Raw genomic sequence first — 22,315 nt, forward strand, 5'->3', positions numbered from 1 at the left:
TCTGTTTCTTTTGCCAAAAACGCAAGATTTAAAACTGCACATATTTAAGGTAAACAACATTATGTTTTGATATTTGTAGTGCAGTAAAGAGTGTGGTATAAATTTTTTGAGCTTATGGAGGTTGTGGAAAAGGGGTCATTAGTAAGAGGATATAGCAAAGTTACAAACATCAATCTGACTAAGTATCTTGCAGATGCTTACTGGCTAGTAAATATTTGTTCCTTGGCCTCTTGCTATGCATTCATTTACTCAGGTGCATTAGCAGTGCTCCCGCGGTGCTCCAGTAAGAGTTATGTGTGCATAACAGGCAGCCTCTCTAGCTTAGAACCAAAAGTGTGTACAACACACATTTAGTCGTATATACTTTGTTTGATGCTAGAATTTATAAGGGTCTGTGATTTCTAGTAGTACTGTATTTAGGAAATGAATTCTGGAATATTTTTGGAATTGTTACAATTTATTGATTTGGTTCTAAAAGTATGTGATAAAAATCATTTATTGTGAGGCTTCCCAAGTTTCCCAAGTTGTCTGCGTTAAACCTCCTGATGTTATTTTCAACTTTTTCTCGAAGGAGGAAATTGAAACGTGTTTTTGGCTTACAGAAGTTTGACATGTTTTGACAAGAGTATGAAAAGTTAAAAAAGGCTTTATCTTTTGCTTTTCTCAAAACCTTATTTCCTGTTACTGATTTGCTACATTAGGTGCTGTGAAAGTGCTGTACCCAGGTTATAATGAAAGGCTGATAATATCTAGTATTGTAAGCACAAATTGCTAGGTGACAGATGCAATTAGTAAATAGTTTAAGGTGTTGAGCGAGGCTTAGACTAGAGTGAGGGAAGTTATGTGCTGAGAGTTTACTGTGCTGGTTTCTGTGTTTTTATTTTGAGAACAGTTGAGATAGTGATTTTATAATATTAAAATAGCACATAGTTCATATATAGGTCTAATTTTTATATGTTAAATAAAATAGGAGGAAAACTACTTGACAAGAAAGGTAATTTTGACATAAAATACATGAAATTTTATTCCAGTTCCTTTGTTGAGCAGCAGGAGAGAGGCCTGGTACAGGCCATTTTAACACATGCATCAGTGACATCTGTGTGTAACTAGCTAGTGTTTGTGGGGCTCTGGGTTTATCCCTAGGACTGTGGGTAGAGTTGGTGAGTGTGAAGCAGAGGAAGGGATCTCTGCTTTATTTATTGCCTTTAAGAGAAAAGAACAGGCTTGGTTGTACATGCCTGTAATCTTAGCACTTAGGGAGGCAGAGGCAGATGGATCTCTGTGAGTTTGTGGCCAGCCTCGTCTACAAAGGGAGTCCAGGACAGCCAAGGCTACACAGAGAAACCTTGTCTCTAAAAAACCATGGAGAGAGAGAGAGAGAGAGACAGACAGACAGACAGACAAAAGAGAAAGGTGGGGGAGGGAGTGAAAGAGGGAGAGAGGGGGAGGGAAAGAAAAGGACAATAACAATCATTTTGCTGCCTGTTAGGAAGAAAGATAATTAGGGAATTTAGTGGGAAAACACCTTTTTACTTTATGTTTAGGTATTGATTTATCATTGTAAAATTCTTAGGTATACATTTGAGAAAAGATGTTACTTGTGAAGCAGCATTGCTATGCTTGTGGCTATATATCATCTGAATCATTTGTTTCATATTGTATTTGTAACCTGTTTTATGTTTCTTATGACAGAAATGATTATTTACTGTGTATTATTTCACTGTAACTAACTATACTAAAAGAAATTGCTTTGGTTTTACTGAATATCAAGTCTTCTAAAAATGGTTTTGAAAACCCAGCATTTATCTTTCTAGCATAAAGAAATGAAAGTAACAGGAGATAATGTATACTAACCTTGAATTTCTTAAGTGATATTTATATATTTGTAACTTAAAGCTTTTAGACTTGAGTGCTTTTCATGCTTACAATTTTAACTGTTGCTTTATTATTTTGTTTATTTATTTTTTACATGGTGCTAGGGATCAAACCCTGGGTCTTGTACATATTAGGCAAGTGTGCTACCTCTGAGTTGGTTTCCAGCTGAGTAATTGTGACTTTAAAGTGTGATGTTAGCTACAAAGGGAACTAACTAGGTTACTTTACTCATCTTATTTTAAACATTTTATAATTCTTACAATGGGATTTTTTTTTTCAAGGTAACTAGATTTTCTCATGCCTTCCTTTCAACTAATGTTTCAAGAATCTACTTAAGTACAGAATAAAAATTGTTATGATGGTTGTTGTGAAAGTTCTGAGATAAGATAATTTTATTGTTTCTGATTTTGATCAAGTATGAAGTTCATCAGACTATAAAGGTTCTTTCCCGAGAGCTTGAAATTATTTTTTAAGACACAGAGTCCCCTTTTGGTCCACTTGGTCTTAAAAACCCCATGTGGTTGAGCATGACCTAACTCCTGATCCTACTGCCCCTATCTCCTAGGTACTGGAAGTACAGGCATGTGTCACCATGCCTGCCTTGAAAGTGGGTATAGATTGACTTGGTACATAATAACTATTCTGTCACCTGTGTAACCTCATGTCGAAATGCATGCATGATTTATAATCTGAAGTGCAAGTTAGGGAGCTCATCATTAGGGGTTCTGTTCAACTTCCCACAGATGGGTACTGTTATTTGTGTGCTGCTGTGCTTTTAGTTCAGCTTTAGGAGAGAGTGGCTTATTTATTAATTTATTATTTATTTTAAAGACAGTTTCTCTCTATGTAGCCCTGGTAGTCCTGGGTGCTATATAGACCAGATTGACCTTGAACTGATGTTTATTTTATATTCATGTTTAGTAACATGCTATGACAAAGGGTTTGCTCTGTATGGTTTAACAACATTTTTGGAGAGTCTGAGGATAGTATTCCAGAAGTTCTAAAATTGTTTTTCTTTATTTTATTTTTTTTAAAAGATAAAACAACCCACAAGGTATATATGATGATTTGTTGTAGGTACTGTGACCTGAAGAGCTTATAGTATCTCAGCTTATAATATTGAGTAGTATACATGGTTGACATATAGTAAATATTTGAATGAATGAATTCATGATATACATATTAAAGATTCTTGGGTGTCTTTTGGGAAAATATTATTTTTCTTTCACTTTTGACATCACATTCAATAATTAGGATACGTCATAGTTATTGAGTCCATTACCTCAAGGTTGGACAGATGTGATTAGTCATTTACAGAAATTTTTACCTTATCCACTGTCCCATCTTTTTGTACTTTTTCTTTTTAAATAGTCATTTAAGGGTTGCTCAGAGGTTTCAAAGATATGACTAGTTTCAGAGTGATTAGTTTTTCATTTCCAGTCTCATTCCAGCTGTCAACCTCAACATAGGTACCCTCACCTTCAGGCTGTTAACATCTCATCGTAAATGCTGTGGATTTGAAAATAGAACATGAAAAAAAAAAAGCCTCATTGGAATAGATCTAGATTTCTGTTGTTCTTTGGTGGATCAGTCCATTTAGTCCTTTCTTCCTTTCTGCCTGCCTGCCTGTGATGTAGTAGGCAGTGAATGTAGGGCCTTGTGGTAGGCCAGTGCTCTATTACTGAGTGTTATCTCTCACTCCTACTTTAACGGTTAAGCCAGTGTTGAAGCAGGAAGCTTCTGGATAAGCACTTGACAAATAGTAAAATGGCAGCTGTTGAATAATGGCAACTAGAGTGGCTGATTATGTTTACTAATGGGATAGCAGAGTTAATCAAGAAGATTGATATATTTGCACTTGAAGATCAAGGAAGATTTCACGATTGTTAAGAGTGTGGAACATAATAAATTGCTATTTTTAAGATATTGAAGGCTACTTGTTTTCTGAATTTAGGATATTTTTTTATCTTTAACTAACTAACTTAAAAAGTTATTGAGATGGCAGACAAAGATATGCTTTAATTGAGCAACATTGCTGGTGTTGATGAAAATTCTTGGAAAGAATATAGAGACTGATGGACTGCTTAGAACTGTAGTAATGTGGAGTGATTGGGATGTTGTAGGTCCAGGGCTAATTGTCCCATTCCTGCTTTAGCCCCATTTCTTGACCACCTCTGTGTTGGGACCTAACATTCTGTGACTAATAGATAAAAGCCTTTTGAAATCTACTAAGTTATCACTCTACTAACTTCTACCAACCCAGAAGCTAAGAATGTCATTGGAGAGCATCTGAAGCCTATAGAAAAGCTCCCCCCATCTTGCTGTGACCACCTTGTCATTGTGCACACCAATGTATTTTAAGGTTGCTGGAAGTAAAACCCTATGAGTAAATCTATTAACTTAGCAGACTGCTAGCTTCTACCAAACTAAAGGCTAAGAACATTAGCAGATAGCATCTGAGGCCTATAGAAAAGCTTTCCCTATTGTGACTGTCTCACTGATGCACACACCACTGTATTTTGAATAAACTTGATTCATGACTTTCTTTGTTCTATAAACCTGTAAAACTTCATGAAACTCTTTCCACATTTGAACACTGGATTTGGGTAAACTAAATATGTGTTCCTAGGCACAGTCTCTCAAAATGGCTCTATAACAAACTATCTCTTATTCCCTTTAGGAACTTTGTTTTTTTGTGTAAACATTGGCCATGTAAAATTCTACAGTTCATCTAGTTACTGTTTGAGGAATTTTATGAGAAAGAAGGGGGTATATAGTATGGTCTCTACTATTAGTAAATTATGTGTGTGTGATGTTTGGTGCTTAAAATAAGCATAGCTTCTCCTTATTGTTTTAGTCTGCTACATCTCTTATGAAAATAAAGTTATTGCAGGTTGTTTTGTTTGGTCAGAATGCTTGCCTTATTAACCATGTGATTTTTGATTAGCCATTTAGCATTTTCTTGTTTGTTTATTAAAGAAATGTATTAATGTTAATTTTGTGTTAAAATCAGAGTTTTATGAAATAGAATGTAAAGTTTTTAGTACAAAATAAACCACAAATGTTAGCTGTTATTATCCTGTACTTTTTGAAAATCATGATTCCATGGTGAAAAAGCAGGATCTTCGGAATCTGGTGGATTGGCTTTGAGTCTTGTCTCAGCTATCTATTTTCATGTCACATTGGATACACTACTTAGCCATCCTCTTCCTGTTTTCCTTTTCATAAAATGAGGATAATAGCTACCTTACAGAGTATTCTAAATACATAAACACTTTGTAAATGGTAATTATTATAGGTGTTATGTCTAAATTCCAAGTCAACAGTGTTTTTCTGGGGTGGCAATATGAGCAAGTTTTGTTTTTTTTTATACTTGACAGCCAACTGAATTGCATATTTATTCTATAATCAAGTCTAATTTTTCCTGTATAGGTAAAGGCTTATGCTAGGACTGGAGGCTAAGGGTGGATTACTCTATCTGTCTATGTATTATCTATTTTTTTAGAATTCTTTTTGTTTTTTGTTTTGTGATAGTTCCTTTTCTGTAGGCCTTGAATCTATATGTCATGCTATCCAGAGGTAGTGCTGCTGCATTTCTTCCAATTTTCTGATGAGAGGTTATTTTCCTTACTCTTTGCTTAACTCTTGTCAGCAAAACACTGTTAATTGGTACAAGATTCTGTGGCTCTTTGAACAAAACACTAAAGACTACTTGGTTAACTGGCTTACAGTTAAACCAGAGACCTTCCCTCCAGCCTAATCTCTACGTGATTGAGGGAAGTATAGAGTGCTTGTTAGAAATCAGTGTTTGTCGTTATTCTTCTCTTATATCCTTTATAACATTTTGATTACACTATTATTCTTTTTATTATTTATAGCTTATTACATACTTAGGATACCACTGATTTGTCACATTTAAATGTTTCAGTACTTTTTTTGTCTTGTAATTTTTTCCTTACGGTTTGATGTGCACAAGTTTTGCATTTTTATAGAGTTAAATTTATTAGTCTTTTTAAAAAAATTTTGCTTCCCTTTGCTTTAGCTCTTTTCTATGCTGCTATTGGAAATAGTCATCATTTCCTCCTAGCTATGTAAGAAAGAAAATTAAAAACAATGGCTAAATACTATTATTGTGGAAACAGGGCTCCAGGTAGCCCCAGCCTTGAGCTTATGATCCATCCCCCTGTCTCTGCCTCCTACATGCTGAGATTATAGCCATTGAGGACCATACCTGGGTAGACTTCTTTTGAAATTTGTGTCAAATAGAGTTTTGAATAGGGACCAATTAAATTATTTTCCCTATACAGTTGATTTTATTGAATAATCCCATCTTGTACTGATGTTTTGAAGAAACTATTTAGGTACTTAGTGTCACTGTACCAAACCACCTGAAACTGTATAGTTTATAAACTAGGAAATTCTTTTTCTTATTATTCTGGAAGCTGGGAAGTCTGAAATCAGCCTTTGGTGCCTCATGACGGTGATAACTACTTCTGTGATGGCATATTGTTGGTGTATTCTCTTGAGGGGAAGAATGCCGTCTGGTTATATGGTAAAAGGAATGGAAGTTGTGGAGCATGCTCTCTTATGGGCGCTAATCCCATTTATTAAAACTCTTGACTTAATAATGTTGTCACCCTTCAAAGTTCACCTGTCTTAAATACTGTTGTGTTGGAGATTAAATTTTATTGAAAACATTATGGAGTGTGTTTGTGTGTGATGTGTATGGGCATAGAATGTATGTAGGTCAGATAACAACTTCATGGAATTGTTTCTCTTCTACTTTTACATGGGTTCTGGGATCTAGCTTGGGTTGTTAAGCTTGCATGTCAAGGGCTTCGGTCGCTGTGCCTTTGCTTATTTGAATAAATCTTTTTTCTTGTCCTATTATAGCTACATGAGGGCCATTATTTTACATACAATTTTTGTTTGTCTCAGAAGGAAATACTTGTTCAGTCTTTACATCTTAATATTCACCCATAATTTTGATATTTTCAGAAACTGTTTCTTAATTTTGAGATATATTTTATCCTTTCATTGTTTTATTTAGGTGCCATGTGATGTTCCAGATGCTAAAGAGAATATATTCTTGTTATTTGAGTTTTAAGTTTATCTTATGTATATGAGTGCTTTATCTGCATGCATGTCTATGTGGCATGTGTGTTTTGATGCTTGTAGAGGCCAGAGAGTCTATCAGATTCCTTAGATCAGCTGAGACTGCTTTCCTGTGTGCTGCAGCAGGTGAGAGGTAGAACCAGCTGTCCTGCTCTGATGACCTCAGAGCCAGCTCTCCTGCCTGCCATAAGGAGGGGGGAGCATTTCCCTGTCAGCCATTTCACTGAGTAGCAGACAAATGGCAGGGCCAGCTCTTCCACATGCCCTCAGGGTTGGCTTACCTGTGTCCCCACTACCAGAGTCAGCTCTGCTGTGTTGCCCAGATGAGATGCAGGGCCTGCTCTGCCAAGTGCTGCAGCAGGTGAGGTGCAGATCCAGCTTTCCTGCTTTCTTGACCTAGGGCCAGGTCTCCCACGATGCCCGGGTGAGGGGTGGGGTCAGTGCTGCACAGCCCTCAGACATCCGTTTGCCCCTGCCTGGCAACCCAGACCAGCGATGACCACCTGGCTTTGGTGGTAATAGACTCCTGCTGTTTTAGGGCCAAAGACCCAGGTATGGCCCCTGGTGGCAACCCAGGCTGGGATCCCATCACCGGCTACTAACATCAGACTGTTCCTCACTACTCTTAAGTCCAGTTCTGCTTCTATTCATTGTGTCCACATCCTTCTCTTTCTTTTTCATTCCTCCACCACTTGTTTCTCTTAGTGCTGTCGGGGTCTCTGGGTGTTTGGGGTCGTCTCAGGAGTGCTATGCCCTGCTTCTGCATTATGGCACCAGTCAAGGATCATCTTGGGCATGGTCTGCTCCCCCAGGTCTGCACAGCACTGGACTGGTGGTCATCTCAGGCTATCTCCCTGTCTGGGCCCATGGCGCTGGTCTGGTTGTTGTCTTGGGCTTTTTCCTCTCTTAGCCCCTGTCTCAGTGTCCCCATGTGAAGGTTGTCTGTTCATGTGAGGGTTGTGGTCCCAGGCAGGGTTCTTCTAGTCTCCAGCTTGTTTACCATCCGGGCCTGCATAACACCAGACTGGTGGTCATTTCAGGCTCACTGTTTTCAGGGAAATTTAGGCTCCTAATCATTCAGATGTTCCTAGGTCAGAGCACTGAGTGTAGACATAAGCGTCTCTCCTCTCTGCCACCTGCTGATGCACATTGACATAGCAGCCACACCTGCAATGCCTCTGGGGCAGATGTATTTTTTATTGAGACAGGGTCTCATGTAGCCTAGGCTGACCTTGGACTCCTCCCTACTGAGTGCTGATGATCAAGATCATTTGATCCTCTGTCAAGGTCAGAGACATGCTTGCATACATACATACATGCATATATACATACATACTTGCATATGTTGGTACATATTTGCTTGAGCAATTCTTTTTTTAATTTTAATTTTATTTTTATTAATTATAGTTTATTCACTTTGTATCCAGTTGTAGTCCCTCCCCCATTCTCTCCCAATCTCACTTTCCCTCCTTCTTCTATGCCCCTCCCCGAGTCCAATGATAGGGGAGGCTCTCCTCCCCTTCCATCTGACCATAGTCTATCAGGTCTCATCAGTACTGGCTTCATTGTCTTCCTCTGTGGACTGGTAAGGCTGCTCCCTGCTCAGGTGGAGGTGATCAAAGAGCCATGAGTTCATGTCAGAGACAGTCTCTGTTCCTATTACTGGGGACCCCTCTTGGATGCTGAGCTGCCATGGGCTACTTCTGTGCAGGGGTTCGAGGTTATCTTCATGCATAGTCCTTGGTTGGAGTATCAGTCTCAGAAAAGAACCCTGTGCCCAGATTTTTTGATTCTGTGGAGCTCCTGTTCCCTCCAGGTCTTTCTCCCCCTTTCATAAGATTCCCTACACTCTGTCCAGAGTTTGGCTATGAGTCTCAGCATATGTTTTGATACCCTGCTGGGTAGAATCTTTCAGAGGCCCTCTGTGATAGGCTCTTGTCCTGTTCCCTGTTTTCTCCCTCTTCCCTCTTCTGATGTCCATCCCGTTTGCCTTTTTGAATGAAGATTAAGCATCTTACCCAGGGACCTCCTTCTTGATTAGCTTCCTTAGGTGTACAGCTTTTAGTATGATTATATTATCTGTCTGATATCTACTTATAAATGAGTATATACCCTGTGTGTCTTTCTGCCTCTGGGATACCTCACTCAGGATGATCTTTTCTATTTTCTACCATTTGCCTGCAAATTTCATGATTTCCTTGTTTTTAATTGTTTAGTAGTATTCCATTGTGTAAATGTACCACAATTTCTGTATCCATTCCTCAACTGAGGGACATCTGGGTTGTCTCCAGCTTCTGGCTGTTACAAATAAAGCTGTTACAAACATGGTTGAGCAAATGTCCTTGTTGTATACTTGAGCATCTTTGGATATATGCCTAAAAGTGGTATAGCTGGATCTTGAGGTAGCACTATTCCTCATTGTCTGAGAAAGTGCCAGATTGATTTCCAAAGTGGTTGTGTTTTGGGCACTTCTAAAGCAGTGGATGTATTGTTTAATAAATGGGTCATGGTAGTTTTTTGGGGGGGATGGGTCAGTCTTCAAAATAAGAACGATTTTGGTTGGCAAATGTTCTATATTATTCGTACCTACTTATAAACGATGACTATTTCATCTTCCACAATTGTAAGGAGTGTTCTGTAGTCATTCTGGTTCTTATGCCTAATAGTCCTCACAGTGTATATGATTTTGACACACACATATATTTTTCTATTTCTATTTTGCTTCAAGAGACACTTGAAAATGAATAGGTGCAACACATAATTTAACAGTACAAGAATGTTAACCACATTTTGTACAGAAGGAAATTAGATTGTGTGCATTACAATTTCATGCTTTTGACAGTGTTCAGCAATTTTGGGAAGAAAATAGCTTTAAGTTAGACTTTGTTGAATGCTGTTATACTGTTTATAGTAGTATGTGAAAAATTTTAGTTCTAAGCTTCTACACGAGGTGTGGATTTGGGTATCATCATTGCTCATTCAGTGAAAATAGTGTTGAGTTAGAGTAAAAATTAAAAGCTCTTTGACCTAGTGCAGTTGGTAGAGTTGCTATTGGTGTATGGGTAGTGGGGTGGGGCAGATGTATCTTTAGATTGATCAATGTAGTCAAAATAATCATTGAGTTCCTTTAAGATTAGAATAGTAGATAATGGGAGGGAAACACTCATGAACACACACACACACACTCATGTATACAGTCACATACACAACCCACACACCAGGTTGCCTGTAGCACTTAAGATGCCTAGAAAATGAAAATGTTTATGTTTAGATTATAATACCTTGTAATTTTAAAATATACCCTAAAGAAACTTAAAAACCCTTTGACAGACTTGATATCATTATGAAATTCCTTTAAAAACAGATTTGTTTTTTTTTTTTTTATGTGATGCTGTTTTGGATATGTATGTTGAAATTGGAAGTATCATCTTGATATTACAAAACAGTGAGCTCCTTATTATTTAAAAGATCTCCAATAAATTTCCAACTGGTCTTGATATAAAATAAATTGTTGTAAATAAAGAGAAAGTTAACATTTTGGTTTAAAAAACTATGTAATAATAGTCAGTAAATTACATTTGAGATTGCTTATTGGGATGTAGGTCAGGAAGTAATCAGATATTATATAGAATGAGAATGGTAAAAATAAATTAGTTTAGAAATCTATCTTTCTCTCTCTCTCTCTATCTCTCTATCTCTCTCTCTATCTCTCTATCTACCTACCTACCTACCTACCTATTTATACTGCCCAGTTGAACTAATTTAGTCCAACTTTCTACCTGATGTAGGAGTCCATGCTTCTATATTCAAAACAATTCATTTATCCATTAAAGAAATATTTATTGAGCCCATTCTGTTTGGTGAAAAAAGCAAAAGTAGACATAATCCTTATTCTACTGCAGATAGTTTAGTAATCTGTCATATAGTTTTAAGTGCTCAATGAGTATCAACAAATTAATTTTTTTATTATTGAAAAATTCTTTCTAGGCCTGTGAGATGGCTCAGAGGTAAAGGTGCTTGCTGCCCAGCTTGACAATGTGAATTTGATCTCAGGACCCACATAGTGGAGAGAAACAACTTCTACAAATTATTCTCTGATTTCACTGAACCTGGAGCTCATTGATTTTTGTGGGCTGATTGGCCCTGTGAGCACCAGGCCTCCCTTTTCTGCCTCTGCAGTGTAGGAGGTACAAATGTGTGGCATGCTTTCTGTCCCCTTTTCTGGGTTGTAGAGATCAAATTTAGATCCTGGCTTGTGGGGCAGCACTTTATTGACTGTTCTGTCTCCTCAACCCCACTGTTGTCTTATCATATTCTTATCGTTGTGGGTAGGAAAACATTTGCTTTTGTATACAAGTTTTGAACTCTACAGTCTTTCTATACTTGCTCATTAGTTTTAGAAGGAGGATTTCTTTTTCTTTTTTTCTTTTGCGGTATTTTTTTTGAGGGCTTTTACTTTGATGTTCAGGTGATATGTGATTAAACACTTATTTCTTAGGGTGCTAAAGCAGAATGTAAGGGAGGGAACCTTTGCATTGCCCCAATTTGGGAGGTAATATATCTAGGTTTTTGCTAGTTGTTGGTTTTTAAATTTTTTTTAGACTAGAGAGGGTTCAATAACTATTAAGTAGAGAACTTCAATAACTGTTTTTTGTGAGTATATTATTCATAAATAGGTATTGAATTATGTCATTATATTTTATTAGCTGAACCAGCACATGATCTTCTTTAGTCTTTTGATACATTGGATTACATTGATAGTATTTTTATGTGTGTATTGTGTGAGCATTGCGGTGGGTTTGTATACTTTGGTGCACATTCATTTGGATTTGTTTTCCTCAGTCAATTTCCACCTTATATTTTGACGTAGACTCTCTGGATGAGCCTGGAGCTCGTCTGGCTGGCCATTGAACTGCAGGGCACCCTTCCAGCACCCGAATTAGATGCACATTGCTGTGCCTGGCTTTTAGGTGGGTTGAGATCGAGATTCTAGTCCTAATGCTTAGATGGCACGCATTTTATCCATTGAGCCGTCTCTCCAGCTCCATTGATGGGTTTTGAATAGTGAACCAGTCTTGTATACCTAGTATGTAGCTTTTGTGTGTTGTTAGGTATGACTTTCTAGTTTATTGAGGATTATTTTTTAGAGGTATTGGTCTATAGTTTCTCTGTAATCTAGTTTTAGTATTAGTATAATGGCATAATACCAGGTCTTCACCAAACTTTTAAGAGATAATATTAATTCTCTAGGATCTCTTCCATAATGTTGTAGTTCTAATTTTTTTTCTTTCTTATTGATGCTTGATTGTATGATTTCCTCAATCCTGTCTTCTTTCTTCTGCTTGGTTGTCTTGATTGGTGGTGCTTTCCACTGTAGTTTTCTTTTTTAAAAATTATTTTACTTTTTAAATTCTTTTTTTCCACTCCCTCCCTCACTCCCTCTCTTCCTTCCTCTCTCTTAGTGTGTGTGCGTGTGTGTGTGTGTGTGTGTGTGTGTGTGTGTGTGCGTGCGTGCACACACCCCAGGTGGCAGTCAGAGCATAACATGCAGGAATTTGGCCTTTCCTGCTGTGTGTGTCTTGGATTGAACTGTGGTTGTCAGGCTCTGCAGCAGTTGTCATTTCCCGATGAATCATCTTACCTCCAGTGTGCTTTTTATTTGATTCTTTGAGTTTTCAATATTGAATATTTCTTTACATATATATTTTAAGATTTCAATTTCTTAGCTGAATGTTTTTCTTTTTTTTTTAATTTTATTTTTTTCTTATCAGTTACATTTTATTAACTCTGTATCCCAGCCGTGTCCCGATCCCTCATTCCCTCCCAGTCCCTCCCTCCCTCCCTCATCTCCACCGTGCCCCTTGCCAAGTCCACTGATAGGGGGGAACCTCCTCCCCATTCATCTGATCCTGTTTTATCAGGTATCTTCAGGACTGGCTGCAAAGCTCTCCTCTGTGGCCTAACGGGACTGCTCCTCCCTTGGTGGGTGGGGAGGCCAAAGAGCCAGTCATTGAGTTCCTGTTAGAAATAGTCCTTGTTCCCCTCACTATGGGAAACCAATTGGTTACTGAGCTACCATAGGCTACATCTGAGCAGAGGTTCTAGGTTACATTCATACATGGTCCTTGGTTGCATGTCAGTCTCAGAAAAGACCCTGTGCCCAGATATATTTGGTCCTTGTGTAGCTCCTATCCTTTCCTCATCAGACTAACTCCCCTTCTTTCTTATGATTCCCTGTACTCTGCCAAAGGTTTGGTCATGAGTCTTTGTTTTGAAAACACTGCTAGTTAGAGTCTTTCAAATGCGCCCAGTAGACTCCTGTCAATGTTCAATGCGCATCCCATCTGTCTTTCTAAACGAGGATTGATCATCTTACCCCATGTCCGCTCTCTTGATTATCTTTTTTAGGTGTATAGATTTCATTACGTTTATCATATCTTATAGGTCTATATAAGTGAGTATATACCGTGTTTGTCTTTCTCTTTCTGGGATATTTCACTCAGGATGTTCTTTTCTAGATCTCACCATTTGCCTGCAAATTTCATGATTTCCTCCTTTTTGATTGCTGAGTAGTATTCCATTGTGTAAAAATACCACAATTTCTGTATCCATTCCTCCGTTGATGGACATCTGGGTTGTTTCCAGGTTCTGGCTATTACAAATAAAGCTGCTATAAACATGGTTGAGATGTTGATAGAAACTAGTGACCAACAATTGTTACTTACTTTAGATGTGGTGTTGGTGGTGTCACTGAGTTTCATTGCTTGTCTTCTTTTGGTTTTTTTGTTGTGTAGTTATCTATTTCCTCTGTTTCCTTCCTTTTCATGTTGCTTACTGTTTCTTAGTACTTGACTGACATTGTGTTTTTTTTTTTTTTTTTTTATCCATTTTGCTCAGTTTTCCTGCCATGTTGCTGATTTTCCAGGGCCTGGATTATATTCATCTACTTGCCCGTATCCTTTTTGAAGTTACTGATTTTTTTTTTGTTTTTTTTTTAGTAAATTTCTGAACTCTTCATTTAGTCTTTTACCCATTTCACTGTCTTTGAATCCTGGAGTTCAGATATTTTGGCGTAGTCATTGTGTTGTTTTTTTCTTGTGTGTCCATTGTGTGATTTGCATATATTTAGGTTTCAGTATCTCTTCCGGATTTATTTGGGAACTTTATTATGGGGGCCTTACTCTTGAAGCTTCATTCTTTAATACCACTTAAGGAGAAGGAGACAATCATAATATATTGTATATTATTATATCAACACTGTCAAACTATACAAGATACAGAAATATATTTTATGTTCATGAAAGCCACATTAGTGACTACAACCCCAGGGAATACTAATGTAGAGTAGTGTTCTAGGTTATTGATTTTCTGTTGCTGTGATTAAAAACATTCTGACCAAAAGCAAGGGAGGAAAGAATTTATTTGGCTTATATTTCTAGGTTATAGCTTATCATTGAGGGAACTATCATAGCCTATCATTGAGGGCAGGAACTCAAGGAAGAAATTGAAAGAGAATTCATGGAAAAATTCTGCTTGCTGACTTACTTATAGGCTCATGCTTAGCTAGCTAGCTTCCTTATTCAGCCCATCGTCATCTCCTTAGATGGTGCTGTCCACAGTGGGCTGGATCCCCCTACAAAAAACAATAAAGACAGCCCCTCACAGGCCAGCTTACAGGCCAATATGATCTGTGTAACTTCTCAGTCAAGGCTGCTTCTCAGAGGATTCTAGGCTGTGTCAAGTTTATAAATAAAACTAACTAGGAAAATTTTTTTCTGATGTTAAAAATTAAGATTAATGTGTATGAAGGAAACAAGGTTAACAGAGAAGGAAGGGAAAGAAAAATAGAGCAGCAAAACAAAAATCAGAAGATAACGATTGGAGAAGGATGTTTTAGAGTGGAGGAGAAAAGAATAAGAGGTTAGAAAAGATAAAAATGAAAATAAAAAGCAAAGATTTTTAAATAATCAGAAAGTTTAGACGAAATTAGATAAATCTAAGATGGGGAGTAAAAATAAAATGAGGTTTTCTGTTTGTTTTGGAAAAACAACAGCAATTACTGAAAATGTAGGAGAGAGAAAAATAAACATGGTGGGTGAACGAAAAGCAAAAAGGTGGCCCAATAATGAAAAATATGTAAATAAAAAAAATTTAAAACAGTAAGGCAGCGAAACTACAGTTAAAATGAAATAAAAAGAAAAAGGGGAAACACCAGAGGGTAGGGTAGGGGGGGGAAAGAAAGGGACGATGAGGTTGTGGAATGGCTTCCTGTGGGCTGATGGTTATATACTGGGGCAAGGAGGAACATCTGTTGAATTTGTGGACTTTTTGTTTCCTTTGTTTATGTGAGTGTTGAACTTTTTTGGAGGATGTTTTCCTGTTTCTCATCTTTCTTTCAGGGAGCTGTGTTCATCTTGGCTTCTTTTCTGTGAGCACCATCTGTTTTTTTCTGGACTTTGCAGGTTCAGGACTTTGCCTCTGTGAAATTTTGAAACTCTCTTCTCTCTGTCTTGAACAGAGTACTTTCTCTCTTATGATTCTTCTCTCTTGTTTGATCAATGGTCTGACACCTGTTGCAAAAGTCATATCACTTCTTGGGGTGTATGCAGTTTCTTGCAGTGACAAATTGCTCACATGAGCATGATTAGTTCACACAACAGTCACTGTGATACTCGGGCTCAGAGTGTGGTTACAGCTCATTTTACTCACTTATGATACTGGATCTTTATGTTTTTATACATTTCTCTTTAATGGTACTATGTATCTTCTGTTAATGTTTTTGTGCTTATGTTTTGATATATTTTAACTTTTTATAGGCTCACTTGTATTTTATGTTAATAAATGATAAAAGCAGACTATTACTCACCTGTTCCTTATACATTTATGATATTCCTGATTTAGCGCTCACTGCTTAAAATTGTGATAAAACAGCTTATATAGGGAGAAAGCTTATTTTAACAGATTTAGAGACTTTAGTACACAATTGTTATAAGACACACGAAACCATTGTTAGTGTTAGGAAGACAGAGACAACAGTGGTTTACTAATGAGTATGGTTTCTGGTGCATAGTAGAGACTCACAGAATATATGTTAAATGCATGAATGAAAATGAATACAGAAGATGTAGTAGTTTTGAGAGTCAAGTCTGTAATGTGGGAAAGAATTTGCTTTGATTGAGGTGCTCTAACGAGAGAGTACAGTGAGCCCAGTAAGGCACAGCATACAGCCTTGGTTCCATTTGCATTATAGCAAATATTATTTTGGTCTCAAGTTTTAGACTGAATCTGCTTTTACATATGCTCTTATACATCCTGTTTCTTCTGCTGGAAGTATTTCCACTGAAATAGATAGAGGTAGGGTTTATTTTGGAGGGGCCCGACTATATAACCTGCTGATGTGAAGAGTGAAGCAGTAGAGGGGAAGCAAGTTTGTTTGAGGAAGTTAGTAGAAAGAGGCTTGGTTACTAACATGAGAACTGTTGGATGGGAAACAGGTATGGAAGTTTCTTTCGAAATTCTATTGGTCACATTTGATTTAAGATACTGATAAAACTTCTCTTTGAAAACGACAAGAAGGAATTTGGATTCCAAGTTAGGAAATTAGAAGAGATGTTTGTGTTGGGATAGAAATTTGGGAGGCTGAGTGTAGACACACAGGAACTTTTCATTTAGTGCAATGGGATGGTAGCGAGTGTGCAAGGTTAAGAACTTCCAACATTTAGAAGTCAGGTAGAAAAACTTAACAGCAGCTTGGAGAAGGAGTGACCACAGAAAGATACTTGGATTGTATGATGCTTTGGCAAGTAAGGATTCAAAGTACAGCGTAAAAGAGAAAAAGACATGACTTGCTAACTCATTGCTGGAGTTTCATGAACACAGTATATGAAGTGATTAAAAAAACCTACAAGATAAATGAAGGGTTTTACAAAGAAAAGCAATTTACTTACAAAACAGCAACAAATGACACATAGATGAGGAGTATAATTCTTTTTTGTTTGGGTGTTCTGGGAATTTTGATTTTTTTTTTTTTTAAAGTTGAAAAGTAATTTTTAAATGTGCAATTTGAACTTGGATTTTTCTTTTTTGCCAAGATTAATGGTTTTAGTGCCACCTAATGACAAGGTGGAACATTGCAGCCATATTTATATGTACAATGAAAATAGTGATGCATTTGACAGAACATTTTTGGAGACTTTTGTTCATTGACTGTCCATGGATTGCCAGGTCCTGTGTTCTTCAGGTCAGCCTGCCTGTCCTGCCCTTGTCACATTACCAATTTATTAACAGTGCACATTATTTGATTTAAGGCTTTTTTTTTTTCTTTTAAGTATTTTTCCCTAAGAATTCTACCACCTTACTTGAAGTTACTCCTACAGTCTGCATGTTTTTCTGTCACTTGCTGTTTTACTTTCTTTATAATTTTTAGTTTGGGAAACTCTATTTTTCTTTCCCCTCCCCCTGTTCTCACTCCTCCTTCCCTCCCCCTGTTCTCCCTTTTCCTTCCCTCCCTCCTGCTCTGTCCCCTCCCCACCAACTAATATTTAAGCTTTGGGACATTGCCTGCCTGTCCAGCTTTCTTCAGGCATGTAACCCAGGATTAGGTCCATATGTAGTATATATATCTTCAGGCAAAATTAGTTGTATGAATGAATATAAGAACTTTTTAAAATTTCGAGCTTCTGTGAGACAATAGATCTATCAGTAAAATGTAATTTCATTGAATTTGATTATTGAGACTTAACTTGGTACATGAATATCATGTATGAAAGCTTTCTTTTTCGTGTGTTAGATATTAATATCTCTGGCGAGGAAATATATGTCGTAGGGTATTAAATTTTATCTTAATGTGTCAATTCAATAATCCCTCCAAATACTTAAAAGAATGGCACTTGGTCTTTAGGAGATAAGTGTTTTGAAACCTTTTGGATTTAATAAAGTAATTGAATATCTATAGCTCTATTGTATGAGACAGGGTTTTACTGTGTTTTTCTTTTTTGCTGTGCTGAGCTTTTGGGCTTAAAGCATTTCCTATCTCAGACCTAGGTAGCTGAGACTACAGTAACCATGCCCCTCCAGTACCCCCCCACCATTTGTATGAATTTTTATATTTTTCTAGTCATATGCTTACTTTTTCCTGCTGTTTGTTGAAACAAACAAACAAAACCTTCAGTATTTCTTAACAAAATAGAATTAAGTAGAAGTAAGTTTGTTTGGTTGAGGTACTGCTGGGCTGTGTTTTTCATGTAACAGTGTTCTTTTAGTCTGGAAGTTAACAATGTAGAGAGTGCATTTCCACCATAAGGCCTAGTCCAAGAAGACAGCCTCCCTAATCTGGAGACAATCTTCTTGCCAGGGTTCTTTTTTCATATGAACCATTTTAAAAAGCTTTCTTAGTTCATTTTTAAACTAGTTTGTTTTTAACCAAGTATTTCTCTCTCTCTCTCTCTCTCTCTCTCTCTCTCTCTCTCTTTCTTTCTTTCGCTGTGCCAGGTGGATGTGGGAAGAGAAGTTTGCAGAACTGAAATGGAGGTCAGAGCTTCGTTACAGAAGGTTAGCGGGTCATCTGATTCTGTGGCCACACTGAACAGTGAAGAATTTGTTTTGGTTCCTCAGCACGCAGATGACACCTCTACAAAGGATGATGGGAAGCCACAGCTGAAGGTACTGTTTCTTCTTTTTCTAATACGCCACTATTTTTTATTAATTTTTTCTTTTTTCAACCATTTGGAGCTCATTTGATGATGAAAACTGAAGAGTTTCTCAAAGTACTGACCTAGATAATAAAAGTCAAATGTTTGATTGATTCTTTCAGATTTGGTTTGATTTTTACCTTAAAATTTTTTTTTTTGGTTATATTTACCTTCTAATAAGAAATTCTTGGAGGAAGAAAGAGAAGGGAAATAGAGAAAAAATAATATATGAGCTAAACTTACTGATTAATTTTTATATAAATTTATTTGATTGTTTTTGTTTCTCTTCTGGGTTTTAATTGACAGGTTTTTCCTGTTATGTATGTTTTGCTTTAAATCATGTGAAAGTCTGGGATATGGTTTAACAGTTGACTAATTAGTTTAAAAGTGTATATTTTATATTTTTGGCAGTTGAATTTTCATTTGGATATGTTTGTTCTCTCTCTTAAATTTTGGGCTGTCTTTCTTAAGTCAAAGAATGGAAAGCAAGAAAGCCCTGTTATATGTGCATGGGGATTGGTAACCGTTCTTTGTAAACAGGAATGGAAATAATAATAAAGTATTACTTTATTTATGACTTCCTAATAGTAAGTATGACATCAGAATGTATCAGTGAGTCGGAAATATTACTGTAAAAGAGATTATTAAGTACTTATATTATGTCTAGTACATAGTTCTATTCAAATGATCTCAGCGCCTTAATTTTTGACAGCTGTATTAGCATTATTGTGCTTATTTACTTAAGCTTGTTCCCCACTTACTTTTTAGAAAAAAATGTAAGTAAGAAAGTTAGCCATGGTCTGATTGTGTGTGTGTGTGTGTGTGTATGTGTGTGTGTGTGTGAGTGAGTGTGTGTGTGTGTGGTGTGGGTGCAGCATGTGTGTGATACAGTACATTGTGTGGAGGTCCACGGACAGGTTTCTGGAGTGGGTTCTCTCCTTTGACCATGAGGGATCTGGAGATTGAACTCAGGTAGTTGGGTTTAGCAGTGAGCGCTTTTACCCACCGAGCCATCTCACTGGTTTTGTTTCAAATGTAGCTTGAAAGCACCTGCAATATTTTATGAAGAATCCTTTTGTTAAACCAATAAGCTACTCTTTCCTTTAGTATTTTATCATTCACGATTTATGGGTATGTGAAATTAGATATCACTGCAAATTGTCCTTATTTATTAACTGTATATTCAAAAATTTAGATTTTAATTTTTTAAAATGAAATATTTTAAATAAATTAAGATGCATAATTAAGAGGGTTGAAAAAGAATTGTCTTTCTCTGCTTTTAGATAGCTTCCAATGGTGATGAACAGTTGGAAAAAGCCATGGAAGAGGTTTTGAGAGATTCTGAGAAAGGACAAAGCAGACTACATGTTGATTGTTCCGGATCCAGTGAGGTTTCAGACTGTTCCTTTGGAGATGTTTCAGCCAGCCAAACAAATAAGCCACCTCTTCAGTTAATTTTGGATCCCTCTAATACAGGTACTCTATTGGATACTTAAAGATTAGAAGGGAAATGGAATAAAATAACAAAAACTTAAGATGAGAATTAGAAAAAAAAAGAATTAGAAAAGTTTTAGTTTAACATTGTCTTTAATTTTGACAAAAAGATTTGTGTGTGTATATGTGCCTTTGTGTCATTGTAGACACATGCCACATGTCTATGTACCCACAAATGTTACAGAGTGTTGGAGCCTTTGGAGCTGGATAGTGTTTGCATAGTGTGAGGGTTGTAATGTGGGTGCTGGGATCTTAACTCCAGTCCTCATGATTGTACAAGTACTTTTTTTTTGGTTTAAGGAAGGAAGTTTATTGTGGAAAGGAAAGGAAGGGAGTTGCCTTAGAGAGAGACAGAGACAGGTAGAAGAGCAGAGGGAGTGTGAGAAGAGAGCACAGCAAGTTCTCTTAACTGATGATCCAGTCCTTGAGCCCAGTATTTAATTTTTTTCTTTTTCTTTTGAGACAGTGTCACCCAGACTGGCCTTAAAGAACACACAGTAGGCTGAGGCAGGAGAATGACTAATTTTAGTCCAGCCTGATGACATTGCCCCCATGGTTCTCCTAACACTCCCCCCTCCAAAAAAAAAAAAAGAAACAACAACAACAACAAAAACCCCAAAAACCCATGCCCATTCTTAGTTTTGTTTAATTTAGATCAGGGCCACTATGCTTTCAGTTCTGGTTAGAAGTTTCTATTTTGGTTTTTATGGGCTTTGCCTATATATCTGCCTGTAAAATATTCAGATGTCAACTTTTTTTCTTTCTTTCTTTTTTTTTTAAGAACTCTGTTTGAGCTCTCATATTACCTCTGCAAATTTGCACATAATATGTTCTCAGTACTTGTTGAACAAGTTAAAAATTAGTGGGAATCAAAGAATAGCATTAGCCGGGCGGTGGTATCATATGCCTTTAATCCCAGCACGTGGGAAGAGAAGGCAGGTGGATCTCTGAGTTTGAGACCAGCTTGTCTACAGCCTGAGTTCCAGGACATCCCTGGCTACACAGAGAAACCCTGTCTTAAAAAACAAAAACAAAAGAATAGTGTCAGCTGGGCATAGTGGCGCAGCCTGTAATCTCAGCACTCAGGGAGGCAGAGGCAGGTGGATTGCTTTGAGTTCGAGGGTGGCCTGGTCTACAAAGTGAGTCTAGGATAGCCAAGGCTACACAGAGAAAAGAAAAAAGAAAAAGAAAAAGAAAAAGAATAGTGTTACGGATCTTTTACATCATGTGCTTGTCCACAAAGTTTACCCTTATTTTAAAGCATAATTGGCAATTCCAACTAAAATAGCACATCAGATCCATCAGTATATCTCATAAAAATACAGCCACAGGGCTTAGAGAGATGGTTCAGAGTTTAAGAGCACTGATTTTTTTCCCCAAAGGTCCTGAGTTCCATTTTCAGCAACCACTTGGTGGCTCATAACCATCTATAATGACATCTGGTGCCCTCGTCTGGAGTGTAGGCGTATATGCTGGCAGAATACTATATAAATAATAAATAATCTTAAAAACATTTAGAATACCATCTCAAACTAAAAATAAAACATGCAGCCATGTATGAGTGTGATATATACTCTGATAACCTTTTCATAAGTAAAGATGCTTTTATAATGTATTAGGGGTTCCTAAAGAGCATACCTGACCATCTCGTTGAAGAAGAGGTCTGTGTAAATTGTTTCTGTAGTGCCTGCTCAATCCTGTTGTTCTCTACAGAGGCAGCTTTGTTTTCTTTTCTTTTATTATTATTATTTTTATTAATTACACTTTATTCACTTTGTATCACCCCATAAGCCTCTCCCCTTCCCCTTCCTATCCCACCCTCCCTCCCCTTCTTTATGCATGCCCCTCCCCAAGGCCACTGATAGGGGAGGTCCTCCTCTCCTTCCTTCTGATCTTAGTCTATCAGATCTCCTCAGGAGTGGCTGCATTGTCATCTTCTGTGGCCTGGTAAGGCTGTTCCCCCCTTAGGGGGAGGTGATCAACGAGCAGGCCAATCAGATTATGTCAAAGGCAGTCCCTCTTCCCATTACTATGTAACCCACTTGGACACTAAACTGCCATGGGCTACATCTGTGCAGGGGTTCTAGGTTATCTCCATGCCTGGTACTTGGTTGGAGTATGAGTCTCTGGGAAGACCCCTG

At 37.3% G+C, this 22,315-nt stretch overlaps 1 protein-coding gene and 1 non-coding gene across 3 annotated transcripts in view; one reads left to right on the top strand and one right to left on the bottom strand.

Moving 5' to 3' along the window:
* Positions 1-22,315, top strand: part of Rabgap1l (RAB GTPase activating protein 1 like) — a 648,858-nt gene that overhangs the window by 40,689 nt on the left and 585,854 nt on the right. For both annotated transcript variants that reach the window (XM_055624410.1, XM_055624411.1), the window contains exons 2-3: positions 18,481-18,651; positions 19,964-20,156. In XM_055624410.1, the coding sequence (XP_055480385.1) occupies positions 18,514-18,651; positions 19,964-20,156 (331 nt within the window). In that variant the 5' untranslated portion in view covers positions 18,481-18,513. The remainder of the gene's footprint in view (positions 1-18,480; positions 18,652-19,963; positions 20,157-22,315) is intronic.
* Positions 8,048-8,178, bottom strand: LOC129689524 (small nucleolar RNA SNORA17). Its single transcript, XR_008722130.1, has one exon. It is a non-coding gene; the product is annotated as a small nucleolar RNA SNORA17 (small nucleolar RNA).

Source organism: Psammomys obesus, unplaced genomic scaffold (assembly GCF_907164565.1).
Source record: "Psammomys obesus unplaced genomic scaffold, mPsaObe1.curated_primary_1811, whole genome shotgun sequence".
In the NCBI taxonomy this organism is placed as follows: domain Eukaryota; kingdom Metazoa; phylum Chordata; class Mammalia; order Rodentia; family Muridae; genus Psammomys; species Psammomys obesus.